Raw genomic sequence first — 19,186 nt, forward strand, 5'->3', positions numbered from 1 at the left:
TAGTACATTATGCGTGCATCTGGAAAATATATCTGAAGCTGTAAGAGTCATTTTTAAGCCTCTGACATGATTTTTCCCTTTTGAGGAAAGGGGTTTTTAAAAAGTGCTAACACACTACTGAAAGTGATAGCAGTTCTTCAGAACTGCTACTGCTTTAATAAGCAATTCAAGTGAAGCAGAAGATTTTTTTTCATAGAAAATATTACTACAAATCTGTAGTAGCAGCAGTTTTTAATTTACCAAAAACTGGCATCTATTAGCAACAGAACATACACAAAAAAATCTTTGTTTATACAAATAAAATTAGGTTCTGAATGTTCACAAAGTAACGTAACAGAGCAACATTTTTCTTCACATTGATATTCAAAGTTAGTCGGATCAGTTGTGATATAAAAACCCTATATAATATTCAGTCAAGCACCATGGCAGACAGTGCATTAAGATCTCTCATGAATGGATGATCAGCTAGTATTTGATCAATCTTTTGTCTTTGCTCATAATCAGGAAAGATTTTTATCAGGGCTTCTCTTAGCTGTACTGTTTCTGAGGCAGATCTCTGTGGTGGACTTGCTAGACAAGCCTGTATGTTTGTATCCAGCGGAAGGCATGTTGATGAGCGATCACCAGGTACTCTGTTTTTAGGCTGTCGACGGCTACCGGTTGGTTTGGGGACTGGCACGAAGAAAGGTGTCTCAGAAGAATACTGTCCACTGCTCCGTAAAGACTGAAAATCTCTATGGAACAAAATAAAAATTTTGATTAAATTAACGTAAAGGAGATGCTAGCTGTCTCTGTACAAACGCAGAAAAGAAAAATGTGTATAACTCCTATATTTCACTACTGCTCAGCTAGTTACTGGTTGGAATCAAACGATGAGCATTTTTTCAAAGTGAAACAAAACAGTAGGTGTAACAGTTTTCAATTTGAATCTGACACTAACAACATTAACTAACAGTACCTAGGACTAGTTCCAATATGCTGTGAGTACTTTACTTGGCAGAATACAGCAACAGTCAAAGCTTATTTTATGGAAGTATCAACATCAGTATTATTGAGCTAAATGGATAAAAAGATACATTGAACACATGTACACTGTGTACACAATAATTAAGGAAGAATATTCAGATCCTGAAATTGCTGAAAAACTTCATTGCCCCATTAATTATTGAGATTTCATTTCAGACTTTGAAAAGTTGTTGCTACTCTGAACTGCTAGGACTACAAAATTTAGGGCCAAGTCTACTTCAGATGTCACCAGGTAACACAGAAATGTGAACTGGAACTCATGTTACAGTCCATTCTCCTACCACCAAGGGAAACAGTCCCTAAATTACAGAGCTCTATTTTAAAAGCATTTAGGTTATGACACCTCCTACTACTCAACATGGAAAGGCTAATTGCTCGAGATCCTTCTAGTTTCTGATCTTATTCCTGGCGCCATTTATGCTTTCTGCATCATTTAACTTAAGTAGAAAAGTCTCGGGGAAGGAACAAAATGAACTCTTTACACTGGCACCTTTTCTCTGTCTCAAAAGACCCCACCACAGACCCCCAAAAACCAAAGCCTCGTTCCAGTTCCAAGTTTACAGATAGGAAACCAAGCTCTTCGAGAGTCTTCTCAGAAGAGTCTCTTTCCATTTCTACAATCATCACAGTCACCTCTCAGAACACACTCCGTTTTCACTTTATTTTTCTCAGACACAGGCAGCTAAAACACAGTGTTCCAAATGACATCTCATAAGGGTTTTATATTAGAGCATGAATACTTTTAGTGTTTCTTATTGGAGTTCTAGAACTGTGCTTCCTTTTTTCATGTTGACATTACATGCTTATTTTCAAATCAACCTGTGACCTACTGGTATATACATGTCTCACTTTCCTCAGTCGTTTCCAATAGCTGAGATTCCTGCTTATTCTTTGTATTAATCCTTAAGTATAGCTTGCCTTTTGTATTGCTAATTTTATTTACCTCACTTGTTTCTAAAAGCTCTCTCAATACTCCTTGCTATCATTAGCATTTATAATTCTTAAGCTGGTGAAAGAAGAGCAAAGAGCAGCTTATTTTCTTGTGCAAAATAGCAAACCCATTCTCAAGTCTTGGTAGTTAATGCAAAGCAAATTCATACTTTGAATATATGCACATTTAAAAAGTACAATGATCTTAACGGAACAATATATGTTTATTAATATTTAAAATTATGAATCAAATACAAATGCATTTAATAACAATGCCTCTCAAAAATTGTTTTATTAATAGTACGGTACCCTCAAGTGTGAAGTGAAATGCCTCTCCCGTGAAAAGGGTATCATTGTACAGTGTTTCTTTTGTAGCACCTATTGTCCCACTATGAATAAGTCATCAACCAAGGTGTTTTAAATAACATCGCTGTAATTAACAGGATACCAGGCTACCACATACCCAAACCACTGGCAGCTTTGTGCAATGTTAACAGTTTGGACCACCTTTGTATGAAAGCCACCACAATCAAATCTCAGAGGAAGTTATTGTCTTAATTATCTTAGTTCTGAGAGAGATCTTGATTAGATGCAAGTATCACCAGCAGTTTCTGAACAGACTGAAGTAATATGAAAAACATGTTTTCGTTAAGCTACTATATCCTACAGTGTTCTTGCTTAATTTTACTGTACCTTTACTATATAGATCTAAAGAAGTGTTCAAGTGAACCAGGAAAACAGTTTATTTCACATTTGAAATCGTAACTGTCTCAAACAAAAGTGAAAACAGTGCTTGTACCTAGAACAGCCTTCACTTCGAAGGAAGTCATCTAATCTAGGTCCGTTTCTTCCCAAAGGATCATCAGGAACCATAAATATGTCACCAGCAAAAGTGTACTGGAGCAACCTGCAAGAGAGTTCTTTCAATATTATTTACTAACAATGTATTACACCCTTGCTGCCCTTCACCTCTGTAGCATAGGACAAGTTGCCTTAGAGCAACACAGACACTTCACACCACATCAGAAGTCACTGAAACTTAACTAGTAACCCATTTTAGATACAACCAGCATTCACTGTCAAAATAATTTAATGGGAGCTTATGTGAACTGTTCCCATTGCACTGCAGAACACTGAGCTTTTTTTTTTTTTTTTTTTTTTTTTTTTATACAGCAAGTGTTGGATGACTGCAAATTTTTGCAAAAGACCAGGGTGGGATTTTCTAGGTGATTAGAGAAGATTTTCTGACTGTTCAAACTCCCCTTCTTTGTAAGGATCTTCAACCACGTATGTAAAATGCATATATTATCAGAAAGCCACACAACTAGCAAACATAGCATTAGCTGTTTACAGTTAAGACACAAAGAAGCTTTTTTTTATGGAATCATTTTGGGACAGAGGGATATTTGCATTAAAGGAAACCAGTTCAACTAAAATTTGTCTGTGAGGAGAGAATTTGGTATAGTGGAATTTCCCCAGAAGTAAAACTAATAGCAGATGTTAACACAAGCTCTTAAAAAACCCCACAGACTCAGAATGACGTGCTAAGTATTCTTGCTGAAGTTCTGTAGGAGAACAGAACCTGACTTGGGTAGAATTCACTCAAGAAATAGTGTAAATACCTACATGATTAGCCAACATCAATTCCATGTTCTCCCAGCTATATTGTGAGAACCCTAGATGCTTTTCAATTATTTATTTCATTAGACCTATACAGACCCCAGTCACTGCAGTAGATGTACCCTCAGAAGATGTCAGGAAGACTCTGAGGGATTAGTGGGAAATTTGGGCAATAGAAAATCATACCTTAATAATAAAATGACCTGATTTAACTGGAGGGGAGGAAAAACAAAACAAAACACCAAATGAACTAAAAAAAAAAGAAACTAGTTGCACAGGAGAAACTATAATTCACAGAGAATCCACAAGCTTAAGCAGGGATATTTGATAGCTAAGTGAACTCATCTAAACCCAAAGGACACACAAAAATTGCAGGGAAATGGCTATAGGGATATGTTGCAAGCGTTCATTATTTTGTTTAGCTATGCCGATTTGTTGTACTACAGTAAAGAGTGATTGATTCTGAAACCTTATAAGTGACACTGTACGTCTGCATCAGCTATCATGTCTCCTTGAAGAAATGAAATGTAAGCCAAGAAAGCCTGTGAGAATGGACCACAAAGCGTATACTCTAACAGGATCTAACATCAAGCTTCAGAAGTGATATAGCTTGGCTGCTACACCAAGTTCCCATTTATGTGAGCAATTAACAGACTTACATTAGAGAATATAGGAATAATAGGGACATTAGACTACTCAACACACGATTATAAGGCCATGAATCAAAGTGGTGAAACAAACACAGTACTTTGTTGGGCTCTACCAGAATTGCATGACAGATAAAAAATCCCACGTGAAGGTAGAGTGCCTACAACTGTAAGGACAGACATGCTTTTAAGCTTTCATAGAAATTGAGTAATTCACCTTTTTTGAATAATTTCTCTCCAGGCAAGTGATTCTGTCACAAATTCTCTGAAGTTATCATTAGTCACAATAACACCTCCAGTTTTATCAGCAAGCTCTAATAAAAACCTGTAAAATTAATTTCAAAGACCGTTAAGATAGTCTGCTTTGCTGAAAATTGTCTGAAGACCTAGAAAACTAAACATTTCACCATCCAAGAGTAATCTATTTGCATGAAAACAAGCACTTTGATTACCAGGAAATTACTCTGTTTTGACCCACCATATAACTTTAAACAACGTTTTAGGCAGCATGCATTTATTTAGTGCAGCAGTGTCTTCATGGGAGGCTTTCTTCCCATATAAAAACCCCACAAGCAAAACTCCCCAAAACCCATGGGATTATCAGATTCTGAAATATTTGTAGAGGTAAATGGTTTGCTTTACAAAAGAGTACAGTATTTATTACACATTCCAACACAAACTTATTTCCATATACTTTTTTGCTTAGCATTAATGTCCATGTTCTGCAAAATAGCGTTATGCATGTTAGTTGTTTGCTCTGTCAACACTTGCTAACAGAGTGCTGCTACCATTTTGTTGTTAAATAGATTATGACAAAAGGTAACTACTCATTTATTAAGAAAATCCGATGGTTTGTTTTTTTTTTTTACCTGTCTGAAAACAAGCTTTTTGCCATTTGAAACTATTTTAGCAAAGAGATAATGGGTGGTGTTCTTTTACAGAAACGTGTATACTTTTGACAAAAGTGCAAATATGTTAGCACAACACTCATTTCCACAGTAATCTCAACTGTAAATACTGCACCTACATAGCATTTCATATGAAATGCTGGGTGTATATAAAATATTAGCATGTAAACAACTCCAACTTGGCTGCCTTCTACATTTTTTTTGCTACGACATTATTACTTAAGAGATCAGAGTTGCTACATTGTAACAAGGAAGATAAATTAAGTGCACTCTACTTTATATATCTTTTGTGTATCAAGTTCTGCAATCAGGTACATGACTGCATAAATCTAACAAAAATAGGCATGCCCATGATGCAAAAACCTGACGTTTTTGTAGTCAGAAAAATAAAGTATGAATGATTATTAGTAGGAAGGAAGAAACCGAAATTCAGTGAACTGTAGCTAGCTGCAAAACACAATTTCAAAGCTGCAAACTGCTCATCCATGCAGATTTAGGAAAGCTGGTTGTGGAAAAAAAAAAGTTAAGCAGCACGTGCTTTTAACCATGTCTCAAGACTGGGAAAATTTGGCAATAGCAGCGTAAGCACGAGGAATTGCCCCCCCCCCCCCCCCAACAAATAACCCTAAAGCTTACTGTTGTTCACTGAAAGATCATCCCCACATTTTGAAGTTGAACTTTGGTGCTTAAATTAACTTGGAAATTTACTAGCCTACACATTGTTACAAATACACTGCTCCAAATACACATCTATGTCTGTATGCCACAACAGCGTCAAGAAAAAAAACGGAACAGAACAGTACCTGATCAGATTTATGCTCATGCTCCCCAAACATAAAAGACAATTCAGGGATAGACTGATGATCAGGAAAGCATAAGAACATTACTAAAAGACTTAATTTCTTCCTCAATGCAAGCGATGACATTTGAAATGGATTAACTTTTTTTTTGGTTAAAATTGCCATGCAAATTTGCCATTTTCCATGAATTTCTGAAAACAGTATGTACAATATTATTAGATAATTACATATAAAAATGTTTCTTAGGACAGTAAAATAACGTAACAGAGCTCAGTCTGAAGTTAGACGCGTAGCTCTCTGTCTAGACAGGTTGAAGAACTAGCTAATACCACCACTTATGAAGTACTACGCTTTTACAACCATTAGTCAGATGTTCGAAAAGACTTTAAAACTATGTATATTCCGTACCTGTCGTCATGAGCAGCAATTCTTGCTCCTAAAACCATCCTTGCAGGGGTTAAAGACAATATTCCAACATCCTCGAGCTGTGTTAAGAAATCCTGCTCTGTTAAAACATGAAACAACTGTTCTTAAAAACAAAAGCTTTCTAAGCTATATATTTGACAATTAATCTGAGATATAATTAGCAGAGAAGATAGCCTATTTTTGTACCTATGAATCTACAAAAATGACATATTGATAGCTGAAGAATTGCTAATATTATAAAAACGGGGAGGAAGAGGTTGAAACTAGAAATTAAAGAGCAAACAAAAACCAAACCAAACAAAAAGGCCTCCACTTATGACACATCAGTTAGCCTAAACAGCACTTCAGAGTGTCTCACATTGTATATGGAAAACCAGTTACTCATGCTGGGCAGCCAGACTGCTCAGGCTTAACGTTTTATGAAGTATTCCTTCTCCATTCCTTCTTCACAGAAGTATCCAAAGAAATAGTTACAATTTAGTTTAATAAAGAAAACATTAGGAAACTATTTCCCTCACCTGTAATGAAAGGATCACGTCTTTTTCTCCACTGTGGAACTAATACAGTAATATTTCTGTGGCCACGTTTCCAAAAGTAGTCAACAGCTATTGCAATTCCTCGACAGGAGAAGAATTTCCTTAGACCATGACTGGGGGTGAAAGAAAGAGAAGGGAGATTAAATTCACTAGAGTTTTACTACTATGAATACAAAGAAAATAGAACAAAACCCTGCAAAGTGAAGCTAGAAGTTACACATACAGCCTCACCAAAATAAAACGTAGACAGATGTTATAGATTAAGAATCTTATAAATGGAAAGACATCTTCAGCAAAAGAAGAGAATAGAAACATCACTTTGCAACTTTATCGCTCAGTCTCCTTTCAGTTTCGTGGGCACAATGATATTTGAGTAATTAAAAGTGAGTTTAGCTTTAAAAGAGGCCAATAGTGATGGCGTCCTGGTTTCAGCTGGGATGGAGTTAATTTTCTTCCTAGTAGCTGGTATAGTGCTGTGTTTTGGATTTAGGTTGAGAATAATGTTGATAACACACTGATGTTTTAGTTGTTGCTGAGCAGTGCTTACACTAAGTCAAGGACTTTACAGCTTCTCATACCGCCCTGCCAGCGAGGAGGCTGGAGGTGCACAAGAAGCTGGGAGGGGGCACAACCAGGACAGCTGACCCCAACTGGCCAAAGGGATATTCCATACCATATGACATCTTGCTGAACAAAAAAAACTGGGGGGAGTTAGCCGGGGGGGCGCAGCCACTGCTCAGGAACTAGCTGGGCATTGGTCAGTGGGTGGTGAGCAATTGCATTGTGCATCACTTGTTTTGCATATTCTTTTACCATTATTATTTTGTCTTTATGTCAACCCATGAGTTTCACCTTTTTTCCAATTCTCTCCCCCATCCCACAGTGGGAGAGTGAACAAACGGCTGTGTGGTGTTTAGCTGCCTGCTGTGTTAAACCATGACAGATAGTTTCCAAAATCTATTGATTATAGATTAAAATGATGATAATCCAATATTGTGGTAGTTCCAAATACAGTCCCACTGCAAAATACACCACCTTTGGTTCAACCGGTTCCCAAGGATTACATCTGAGAAGTTCTCTGATAATGTAAGATATTAGGGCCTCCTCTCCCTTCATTTCAACAATCTGAGCTACCATTTTCAAGCAAAACACTGTATTTTAGTTGCAATCTTCCCTCCCCCCCCCATTTAAAAATATCAGCTGTTCATTACCTGGTTTTGCAACTCAGTTAAGTGACTTCCAGAAAAATCAGCAACTGCCCAATATGAGTGATACAGAGATTGGAGTTGATGACCTTGTGAGGTCCCTCTCAATCTGAATTATTCCAATGATCCTATATGCCCATTTAACACATGGCAGGAAGTCCTCCTTTAGCAATTAACTGTCTAACCACATTCTGGGAACTGAGCTTCAGAAGAATAATGGAAGAATCTTAAAATAAAGCACAGAAGACAGAATCAAAAATACCTCTAGAATGAATTCCTACAAAACACCTACTAGCACCTTACATGAGGCTAAATCCAGTTTTCATTCAGAAACTTTTCCCCTCACATTTTCATAGATTAGAGGCTACACTTAGACAAAACAAAGATATACTTAGTTAGAAAAGACGCACTGATTCAGAACTGATGGCATGAACAGGCAAAGCACTTCTTACAAAGTAGTACATACTCTATGTTTTGAGTTAGACGTTAAGTCACTACAAAGTGCTTCTCATAACAGTAAGTGATCAAGTGGTATTCGTATTTTAAACCAGTCTCCTAATTAATGTGCAATTGTATATTATAAGCCTAATAGTAAGCCTTATTAGTTTTGAATGGAATCTTACCTCTAAACTGCTAGTTTAAGCTACCAGGAAACCTTCTGAACAGAGTTTTCTTTAAAACATTTCAGTGGAAATATTTTACAGTGAAACTCAGCCTTTAGTAGCGTTCATGTATCCTTTTCCAATTTTGTAGACTCATTTTAAAATAAACGTATCAAAATATAGATCTATTAAGGTTCTCTGAATTTGGAGAGGAACATTTTATGCAGAAGGGCAGAAAAATGAGTAAGCTACATCTGAACTGTAAAAGACAAAAAATCTGACTAATTAACAGAGTTTCTGGAGAAAAAAAAAATCCTATGCCACACTTATCCTAATAAAATCAAGTGTTCTTGATGTCAAGAGCAGTCAAATAAAGGAATGAAATTGCCACAGAAGAGTTACTCCTTGTAAACCTTCTAGGTCATAAACTTAAAATGCAGTCATCATCCTCCCACTTTAAGTTAGATATCCATTTCAATAAACTGGAAAGCTCTGTTAACACTTTCACTGTATTTTCACTGGCTCTCAACTGGACTTCAAGAGATGCAGAGGTCTCGATGTTCATGTTGAAAATTATGCCTTCTCTACTTGTCCATTCTCCTGTTTTAGAGCTTTAAACCTGCTGAACTACACAGAGTACTCTGTTTTTTAAATGTTTTGAAGCCTAGAACAGCAGTTCTTGATTTGTCCTGTATGATCACAAACTCCTACTCTGTAGCAACTTAAAAAAGCATGCAAACAGAAGCAATATATTTAACTTTATCAAATAACATGTAGAATTAAGGTGAGCTATAATATGAATAAATATGTCACTGCTAGACAAACAGAAATATGAAATGCATTATTTGAGCTAGGTAAACATCTGAAGGACAGCAAATTACCACAGCAAGGTGGTCTTTTCAAGACATCCATCTCAAAGACTGCATCTGTTCGCCAATTGCCATTGTAAATACTGGTTTTGGCTGTCCCAGTTCTTTAAAAAACTGTGAAGACCCTACAAAAGTATTTCTGAAGTTAAACAAGAGATGATCATAAACAACACAAAGCACCAAACAGCAGGTTGCTTTCTGGGACAATGTAACATTTTCCCTTTGGTTTTGTAACTAAATTAAGGAAAGTACATATCATTATTTACAAACAATTCTAGCAAGATATAATTCCATCCAATTACTCTTTCATTCTGAGTTTCTCCCACATTTTAATAAAATTCAATTTAAAATTACCTGACAACTATCTAGATATTTCAGTCTGTCCTGAAAGGTCTGTTTTCAGCACACAAAAAGAGGCAATTTTTAAAAATACTTGTTAGCGGTTAGAGTAAACTCTGGGCTTTCTCTCATTCAACAAGCACACTGAAAGTACAGCTAGCATTAATAGATCAACGTGCCATTTTTACTAGGCCGCACGTGTCAAGACGAAAAATTCTTCAGCTTCTTGCAGTCTTCCAGAGTTAAGACAAGGCAAGTAGTGATTTGGAAGCCCATTCAGCCTTACTCCAAGCATGTGGGCAATGCATTAATACTCCCCCCAAAACACATGACACTCAGGGGTCAAAAAAACCCCCCAACATAGGCATGGAAGCAGATGTCCATAACCTCAAGGTACTGAGAAGTAAAACTGAAAACAATTCAAAGCAAAATTGAAAATTCTTCATTTTCTAAGAAGTAAGAAAATAATGAGGCTTTATTTACTTCATTTAGCCAGAAGGAAGCTACAGAATACCTAGATTAAACCCCCCCCAGGCCCCCATGCATTGATTATTTAGTAGGACATTTAAATATCTTCATGGTTCTGCTATTTTGAGGCAGTTCTCTGTCCTTTGCTTTTCAAAAGCAGAGTTTTCATTTCCATTTCAGCAGGCGGCAGATGTTGTATAACCATATTTGGGAACTGTATGTCAATGGTACCCCACTACTATGCCCTACTCTAGTGTGGGGTGTGTGCACGGCAATCCATTGGGGTGCATGAAGGAAATATTAGAACTTCAGTAATGCACATATATTGTTGATAAATATACATATATTAGAGATGCATGCTCAAAGATTATTTTACTAATAAGGGTGTGTCATGGTTTAACTCCAGCTGGCATCTAAGCCCCACACAGCCATGCGCTCACTCCCCCCCAGTGGGATTGGGGAGAGAATCGGAAGAGTAAAAGTGAGAAAACTCGTGGGTGGAGATAAAGACAGTTTAATAGGGAAAGCAAAAGCTGCACACACAAGCAAAGCAAAACAAGGAATTCATTCACTCCTTCCCATGGGCAGGCAGGTGTTCAGCCATCTCCAGGAAAGCAGGGCTCCATCACACGTAACGGTGACTTGGGAAGACAAACGCCATCACTCCGAACATCCCTCCCTTCCTCCTTCTTCCCCCAGCTTTATATGCTGAGCACGACGTCATATGGTGTGGGATATCCCTTTGGTCAGTTGGGGTCAGCTGTCCCGGCTGTGTCCCCTCCCAGCTCCTTGTGCACCCCCAGCCTGCTCGCTGGTGGGGTGGGGTGAGAGGCAGAAAAGGCCTTGACTCTGTGTAAGCACTGCTCAGCAGTAATAAAAACATCCCTGTATTATCTGTTTCCAGCACAAATCTAAAACATAGCCCCCTACTAGCTACTATGAAGAAAATTAACTCTACCCCAGCCAAAACCAGCACAGGGTGCTCAATCAAAAAAAGTTAGGAGACCACTGCCTACAGTAGTCTCGCAGCCATCAGAGATAGAAGCAGATAATTTATTCACCATCTTTTAATTCATTGGTTTCAGATGTATTTGGTTGTTCTTAAAAAAAAAAAAAGACACAAAACCCCATAGATGAAATATGGAGATGAAAAAAATCTCTCCATATTAAAAAAAAATAGACAAAGAAGATTTGGTATATTTGTTATTTTCTACATGACCCCAACAATTTGCATTTCTCTTCCACTAATATGTGTTTGGGAAAATAATTTTAAAAAGTTTGAGGTATTATACTTATGACTCAGTTGTGACTTGCACTTTTACATCACTATTTTCTAAATAACAGAGTCTGAACAATGAGGAAGTAAGTTTGCTTTAAAAACTATTTACTGTGACAAAACACTGTACTTGAATTAAAGCAGTGTCAAGAGTTACAGATCATGTCAGGCTTCCCCTTTAAAGTTAGCAAGACTATAAAATGACAGAATACCTTAATCTATTAATTCAATTAATTCTCCAGTGATTGACCTGAAAAGTTTTACTGTTGCCAGTCGTAAGGGACTAGCTCTGGGCTCTTTAACCTGGGGAAATCAATTTATAAGGATGATAATCACCTTCTTCAATTAATGATCACTTGGTAGGAAAGGTTACACAGAAATCTTCCGACATTCCTTCTCATAAACAGAAGTTACTTAGACTTAATTTTGAAGCCTCATCTGTGCTAGAGACTTTCTGGACTAACTGCAAACATTTCTATATTAGCAGGTCCTTGGTCCTTAAACTGCATTTGAAGCTAATCATATTTAAAAATGTACATTTTGTTCTGACTGGCGAAAAAATAGTGATCTAGCAGAAACACATGCAAATACGTAAGAGGCCTGTCAAAAAAACCAGGCAAAGTGAGATATAATTTTATATGAATTAAGTTTAAAACATCAGCAGAATTTTTTCTGAATGAACTATATGTCTAGGAATTTCAAGGTATCACCTGGTAGTCCATGTAAGTTATCAGCAAATACCAAGGTATCAAAATAGATATCATCAGGCTAGGACTGTACATAAAGGGAAGAAGTGAAGATTGATTCTCCAACTTGCTAAAATAATATTAACGGTTCTACTAGCACGTCACAAAAATAACAACAGAATTTATTATTTCTGTTCTCAAGCAAAATTCATATGTATTACAGAGAAAAGGGAGTTAGAAGCATTTATTATCCCTAACAATTGAGGAAGTTTTCCTATTCCATGAATTTTGGTGAAATGTTTAGGAGCTACAATAGATCTTTCATAACCACGAAAGAACAAAAATCTAAGGGCAACTTTATCTATCTCTGTGAAACTAGAAGCATACATCCATTTTTTTCCCCATTAATACAACTGTGTGTACATGCATGTGCAGATCTGTGTTTACATAGTTACTTCTGGGAAACTGTACCAGCTGTCAACTGTCTGAAACATTAAATTCATTTTAGGACAGACTTCGATATTATTTTCTTATGGTACATAACATTGTAATTTTTTTTTCCTGGAAAAGTTTATTTTCTTCCCCTAAACAGCATCTAAGCCCATTCTTTTGGGAAGTCTCTTTCATCTAATAGCTGGAAGTAGATGACATGTGATACATGTATCTTAACCAGTCAGATGTGTCATTCTCAGCCTAAGAGCATCCTAGAGAATTCAGGGGATCACTGTTAGTACTCTGGCTTATTCTTAGAAAATAACCTATTCAAGAATTAGTTACAACTAAATACAAGATAATATAGCTGATATGAGGCTTTTCAGGATTTCCAATCTCCAAGAGTAAACTATTTTAAAACATGGATTTTAAGTATTTAAGAAACACTTCTATAGCCTAATCTTTTCCCACTTTTTCTGGGTATATAGATGATCTTTCTCAGAATTACTATTGTTTTGCTTAAAGTACTCCATTTTGGTTCTGGCAGCATGGTTTCAGAATGAAAACTAATTTCTGTACTTGGAAGGGTTTATGCATGTTCAGCAGAGGAACTCTGAATGCACCAAAAAAATCTTAAATAGCAAGTTCTCATAGTAAGTTTACTCTTACATTGACGAGTGGAGCATGAGAACAGTCAGTCAGTTTGTTCTTAAGAACTACCACTTCCTCCTTAAGAAGAAATACTGCATTTGTCATTGCTCACTTTCATATTCCAAAACTGCAAAAAAGACCCATAGCAAACACTGACAAAACCTTTTGACATGCGTGCTTGCCAAAATTACTTAGTATAAAAAGAACAAATCCCAGTCTCTTCCTGACTAGACAACAGCAATCAATTCAAGGATAGTTTTGATGAGATGTTACAATGAACCAAGCGAAGCACAAAACTGTAAAGAGATATAGGTTCTAACTGATTCTTGCTATTCCAGTTAGTTATAATAAACTTAAAAAAAGAAAATAAAAAAATTTGTCATTGGCAATGCCCTCCAAAGATGTCTACAATAGAAACATTGGGAAAAAAAAAAGGAATTACAAGATATTTACAATAATGGAAAATCCCTGCATCATAGTCAATGAAAGGGATTTCTTGATCTTTTCAGTATTAACTGTGCCCATTTCATAGGGCTTGTTTGCATGGTGCCTTGTCAGCCAATCTATTAAAATTATCCAATAGCCCTATAATTGTCTACTATCATTTGTATACATTCTTTCAGCTATCAGGAGGAATAGGAGACGAGGTGTGTGCACACATACACACAGTTCCCTATTCTGCAAATTTTATGGAGGGGTATGGAATATTTTTGTTGCATGCCTACGTTTGCAAAAAGTAACAGGACCCAAGCACTAACATGTAATGTTGTTAAAGGACAAATACATTCCTACTATATAAGAACCTCCACTTTAAAATGACAAGACGCTAAGAGCAAAAGTAAAAGAACAAAACACTTTTAAGTTGACGGTAACTCAACTTCTTCGTTAGGTGCATGCAAGGCTTATTAAGTTTCATGCATAAAATTGCTTGCAGCAGAGCAGAGCTCACTGAAATTACTTCTGACTGAAGTGTTACATTGAGCTGGAGCACTGATAATTCAAAGCAGGTTGCTCTGAAATGGCACAAGTTTGGCTTCAAATTTGACCACTGCCTAGGAAGAAACACTGTAGAATTAACACTTTTCATTTTGAAACATCTTGTTATCAAAAAGGATCTCATCTACCTCTAACGTATACCTGGTTTTATTTTCCATTGCCTATTCTGTACAAGTTTGTTTCAGATTATTTTAGTATTTGGGCTTCATAAATCTGAGCTACCTGTTTTTACAAATTCATTAATTTCTACCAGAGCAGGAAAACTAAGTCTTAAAAGGCTTTATAGAAAATATTTTCCAGAGTATTGCAATTACCAACCAATTTTTAAGTCAAAATCAAGGATTTTCCTTATTCTATTTTAACCAGTTATTGCACTTGTTCAACTTCAGACTATATAATTTTTTTAAGCCAAAAGTAAATTCTACAAGAATTGTTTCACAATAGAATATCCCACAACCACACTGTCCTAACTGGATTTGTGTACTGCAGTAAGTGTCATATAGCGCACCTGCTAAAAACTTCAGAATTTCCTTCTATGCACATACCTCAACAAAGAAGAATAACTCCAAACAAGTCAGTCATAAAAACGAATGCTGTCACTAAACAGAGAATAAAATATATCAAAATTGCAATGCGTTGGAAATTAAAATGGCTCCTGTCAATCTCATGTAATTTTTCATTATAAAGCCATACTATAACTTACCAGTGCAGCCATTATCAGTAGCTGAAAAACCTTGCTGTGTACATGGACTGTCGGTCACCAAAAAGCTAGCTAGCAAAAACTTTACACATGCCACAGCAACCTCTTAGTCCCTATTTCATTTGAAAGTTCATTGAACTTTTAATAAAGAAATAGCTGAAAAGAACAATACTTACGATTTTGCAACATTGCTTCCATCAATAATGATATGTTTTAAATACGGTTTCCCAGGTTCATTTTTCAACTCCAGTCTGTATGGCTTTTTCAGAGATTCCAAAAATCTTTGAACTCCAGTAACTGAAGGATCAGGATGACGTCTGTGTGGTCCCACTGTCTCTCTATCAGGATCTGAAGGATGTATTTGTGAAGACAACACCTGGTCTGGGATAGGATTTTCAGAATTTGAGGTTTGGGAAAGGCGTTGGTTGAGAGATCTCACTTGAGAAGAAGAGCTGCAGTGTCCTAATTGGTCCTCAAAAACAGGATGACTATTCTGTACAACTGAGGGCCCTGCAGATTTTTGCTGAACTGCAGTTTTATTCTTAGTTGAGATACGCTGCACATCTGAGCTCCCTCTGGCTACAAAATCAACATCTTTTAGAGCTCCAGCTTGTATAGTGCCGCAAGTTACACCACCATCAGTTTCTATATCACTTGACCTTGAACCGTGATTCTTACCAGGGCAATAAATGTCTCTTTGTTTATAGCATATAGCTGAATTTTTACTGGAAGGAGAGGCAGGTCTGCATACCAACATATGCATTTTATCTTCTGCATCAACCTGCATGCTTGGTGAATCTCTTATTTTGTGATATTCATTTTTTGTCTCCTTTGAAGTATGACTGGATTTAAGTGGACTTCTATGGCTAGAAATGCCTTTGTCTTCTAGCTTGTGTGAATTATTTGCATTACTTCCTAAAGGAGGATTGATAGTTCCAGGCTTTTGAGATGACTGTTCATCTTCTTTTTGAAATTTTAGATTTTCCTTTTCAATTTCTTCTAGCAATGTTAATGGTTCCACAGATTTTCCTAGGATACCAATAACTTTTTCTACAATATATTGGGAATAACCCATTGTTCTGAAAAAGTTCACAAGAATCTTATATTCCATTTCCTCACTGATATCATCAGCTTCTTTAAGGCAATAACTGGGATCATCTGACTCACTGCAGCTATCCGAAAGCAGATCAATAACTGCATCGCTGTCTGAAGGATTACTGTGTGAAGGAGATTTCACTTCCTGATCGTTTTCCAAAGAGAAGTGCTTTTTAGGGAGCCTTTCCTCATCATCAGAAGATCTTCTTTTACATGACTGCCTTTCTTTAGGCACCACTGCCTCTAACAGAGGCACAGCATTTATGGGAACAAAACTTGTTTCAGGAGCATCAGAAAACACGGTGTCCATCTGCTTTGTAAGCTCAGTTACAGGTGTCCCAGCATTGTTTCTTGCTTCCTCACCACCTGCTCTTCCATCTCTGTTTGTAGCCATTACTTTGGAGGCTTTGTTTTGTAAAAGCTCTGTCAGGCTTTCAGAATCTGTAAGATCTATGATATTGCTCTCCACTTCACAACATTCAGTTTGCGTGAGAGCTAGGAGTTCTCTTTTTAGTGAGCTAGGCAAAATCAGTAAATCCATTGTATATTTATCTGCATGTGCTTCCACAAATTGTCTGAATTGCTTTTTAATCTCTGATTCATTGTCGCTTAATAAGCTTTCATTATTCTCAAAAAGCTTCACAAATTGCTGAACATGACTTTGAGCCATAACAACAGCTTCTGCACCCCCCTTAATACTGAGCAATCCTATTTCCAGCACTGTTATATCAGCACAGGTATCTTGAATAAGACTATTGAGGAACAGACTCTGTGCACCAACAAAGATGCAATGCATGTCCTTTGGGTAGCGCTCCTTTTCTTCTAGTTCAGGTTCACAGAGTCCCTTTATATATTCCTAGAAGGAGAAAAAGACAGCAGAGTGAAGACTTGTGAAAAGCTAATATATAAAATTATTTTTGGTTAGGTCAGCAATGGACAAACACATTAGAAAATAAAGCCAACTTAGCATAAGAAACATGAGAAAGTAAATACTGCCAGTAAACTGGATAATAGAGATAAAATACAGATATCTTAAATGATTTGTAAATAGATCTCATAGAAAGCTAACTTTCTTTTATATCCTACCGTTTATAAATAAATTTACTTGAAACTCATAGTAACAGAGTATTTAATTTGTAGCTCAAACAGTTCAAAAGACAAGTCAAAAGACATTTATCTTCCCATCCCTGTTCTTTGGTCAAAGAGAACATACGCTTCATGAACAAATGCCTTGTGCAATTGTTATACTTTCTACTCAATAATCCCTGCAGATAAGGTTTGAAAACTGCTCTACATGTAAGAGAAGTCACGTCTCCCATGCCCTTTAAAGTATTTGGAGTAGGAAACATTTTCTATGTTATTAGGAAAAGCAGCAATTAGAAAATGGAAATCTTGTGCTGTTTGTTTCAGGCTTTAATTTTCTGGAAAAAAGAAAGCTGTACTGCAGTTGCCTGGAGAAGAATAGCTGTTTATGCTACCTGTAATGGTTTCTGGAGTCTCTGAGCCCAAATATACAAGCAAATTGGTTTAGAGTCAATTTCAAATAGTTCAAAACCCTCAACATTCATAGTATTTTCCTTGTAAGTCTTAGGCATTACACAGTAAAGGAATCAAGTTTGAAAGCGGACTGCCAAGTCTGTGAATTAAGTCACAAAATACATGCTAAGGATCCCCAATAATATATATGTGTATTTAAACAAACAAAGACACAAACGCCCACATATCGAGATTTTGGTTTTGAAAGCTACCTTTCAGCCGACCTAGTGCTCACACTATCGTTCTCATCACACGATTCAAACAGCTATAGTTGCCAGGTCCACTATGAGTAATACTGTTGAAGGTTATCATAAGTTTTTATTGAATCTTTCTATATTTTGTGTTTGACAATGAATAAGTGACTATAAGAAACATTTTGATTAATCCTTATGTTAGTGTTATGTATGGATTGCTGTGTTATTCACTGGACCATGTAAGCCTTAGTGTTAATTCTCTAGACCGTAACCAGACCACTTAGGCTTTATTGTATATGGGATGAGTTATTTGACAACTTGACAAGGTAGATGAATATCTGGCTAACTTGGCAACGAAACTTACTTTTAAAGTAACCTGAAGTGAACTGCGTGTGCTTGATTTGTGGAATTCCACCTCGCACCCGGCGCCGCAATAAAGAATGCCTGCTTTCTAAAACTCCAAATTGAGCCTTAGCGAGTTCCTCATCTGCCGACTTACGGTAACAATACTAATTTCATCATTACTGCTGAATCTCTTGTACAGCTAACCTTTGGTTACAAGAGATTTAACAAAATAATTCTGTGAAGATACTTCACAGCAACTAGTGTCACAGTCAGAGACACAAACAGCCTAGACGGCTCTCTCTCTTGTTTGTAGCGTTCGATTAAAAAGAAAGCTATTTGCTCCAGCAAACAGATCGGTGAAGCAGTCTGGATCTGCCAACTTTTACACTAAGGAAACATTAGTTCTGCTAAGCCGTTAGCGAGAGCTTTGGTAATAAGCTACTAAGTGCCACAGAATAAGTTAAGTCTGTAAAGCAACTGGGAAACATGGCAACGCCCAACCAACTCCGAAGAATTTCTTGACTCAGGGGAGAAAAAGGAGAGCGATACATTCCAGTCGCGCTTTAAAACGAAACTTGGGCCATTCTCACAAGTGTTAAAACCCCTCACGCAGACGGCAGTAATATTGCACAATGTGGCAGCCGTAACGCGCTCCACAATACCGATGAACTTTGCACTTCCCAGCTGAATTGTTTTCTCTTTATTCTCTACGCTTATCCCCCCCCCGCCGGAGACACCCTGGCACCTGGAACACACCTATTTGCCAAGGCAGGGCCGTTTCTGTTTCCTCGTGAAGCACTGACTCTTCCCCCACCCTTTCTTCCTCCTGCCCGCACGTAGCGGCCCCGAGCCGGGCGAGAGGGGCCTTTCCGTACGCAAACACGGCCCCGGCCCCCGGC

The 19,186-nt window shown here is 37.1% G+C and overlaps 1 protein-coding gene across 1 annotated transcript; it reads right to left on the minus strand.

The window, feature by feature from the left end:
- Positions 1–214: 214 nt before the first annotated feature.
- On the minus strand, positions 215–17,807 carry N4BP1 (NEDD4 binding protein 1). The gene is made up of 7 exons (XM_009276775.1): positions 17,691–17,807; positions 15,294–17,068; positions 6,876–7,006; positions 6,340–6,436; positions 4,441–4,548; positions 2,756–2,863; positions 215–734 (listed from the first exon to the last, which is right to left on the minus strand). The coding sequence occupies exons 1-7, from the start codon at positions 17,805–17,807 to the stop codon at positions 410–412; spliced, it is 2,661 nt and encodes an 886-aa protein (XP_009275050.1). The 3' UTR covers positions 215–409.
- Positions 17,808–19,186: the final 1,379 nt, after the last annotated feature.

This window comes from Aptenodytes forsteri, unplaced genomic scaffold (assembly GCF_000699145.1).
Source record: "Aptenodytes forsteri isolate BGI_AS27 unplaced genomic scaffold, ASM69914v1 Scaffold33, whole genome shotgun sequence".
Lineage (NCBI taxonomy): Eukaryota > Metazoa > Chordata > Aves > Sphenisciformes > Spheniscidae > Aptenodytes > Aptenodytes forsteri.

Bases quoted from the DNA above. Each gene is read 5' to 3' on its own strand.
- N4BP1 (XM_009276775.1), bottom strand. From the start codon at position 17,807: ATGCCTAAGACTTACAAGGAAAATACTATGAATGTTGAGGGTTTTGAA. The intron at 4,549-6,339 runs GTACGGAATATA...TTAATTTTACAG, and splicing joins ATTGCTGCTCATGACGACAG to GTTTTTATTAGAGCTTGCTG. The intron at 735-2,755 runs GTACAAGCACTG...TTTGTTCCATAG, and splicing joins CGAAGTGAAGGCTGTTCTAG to AGATTTTCAGTCTTTACGGA.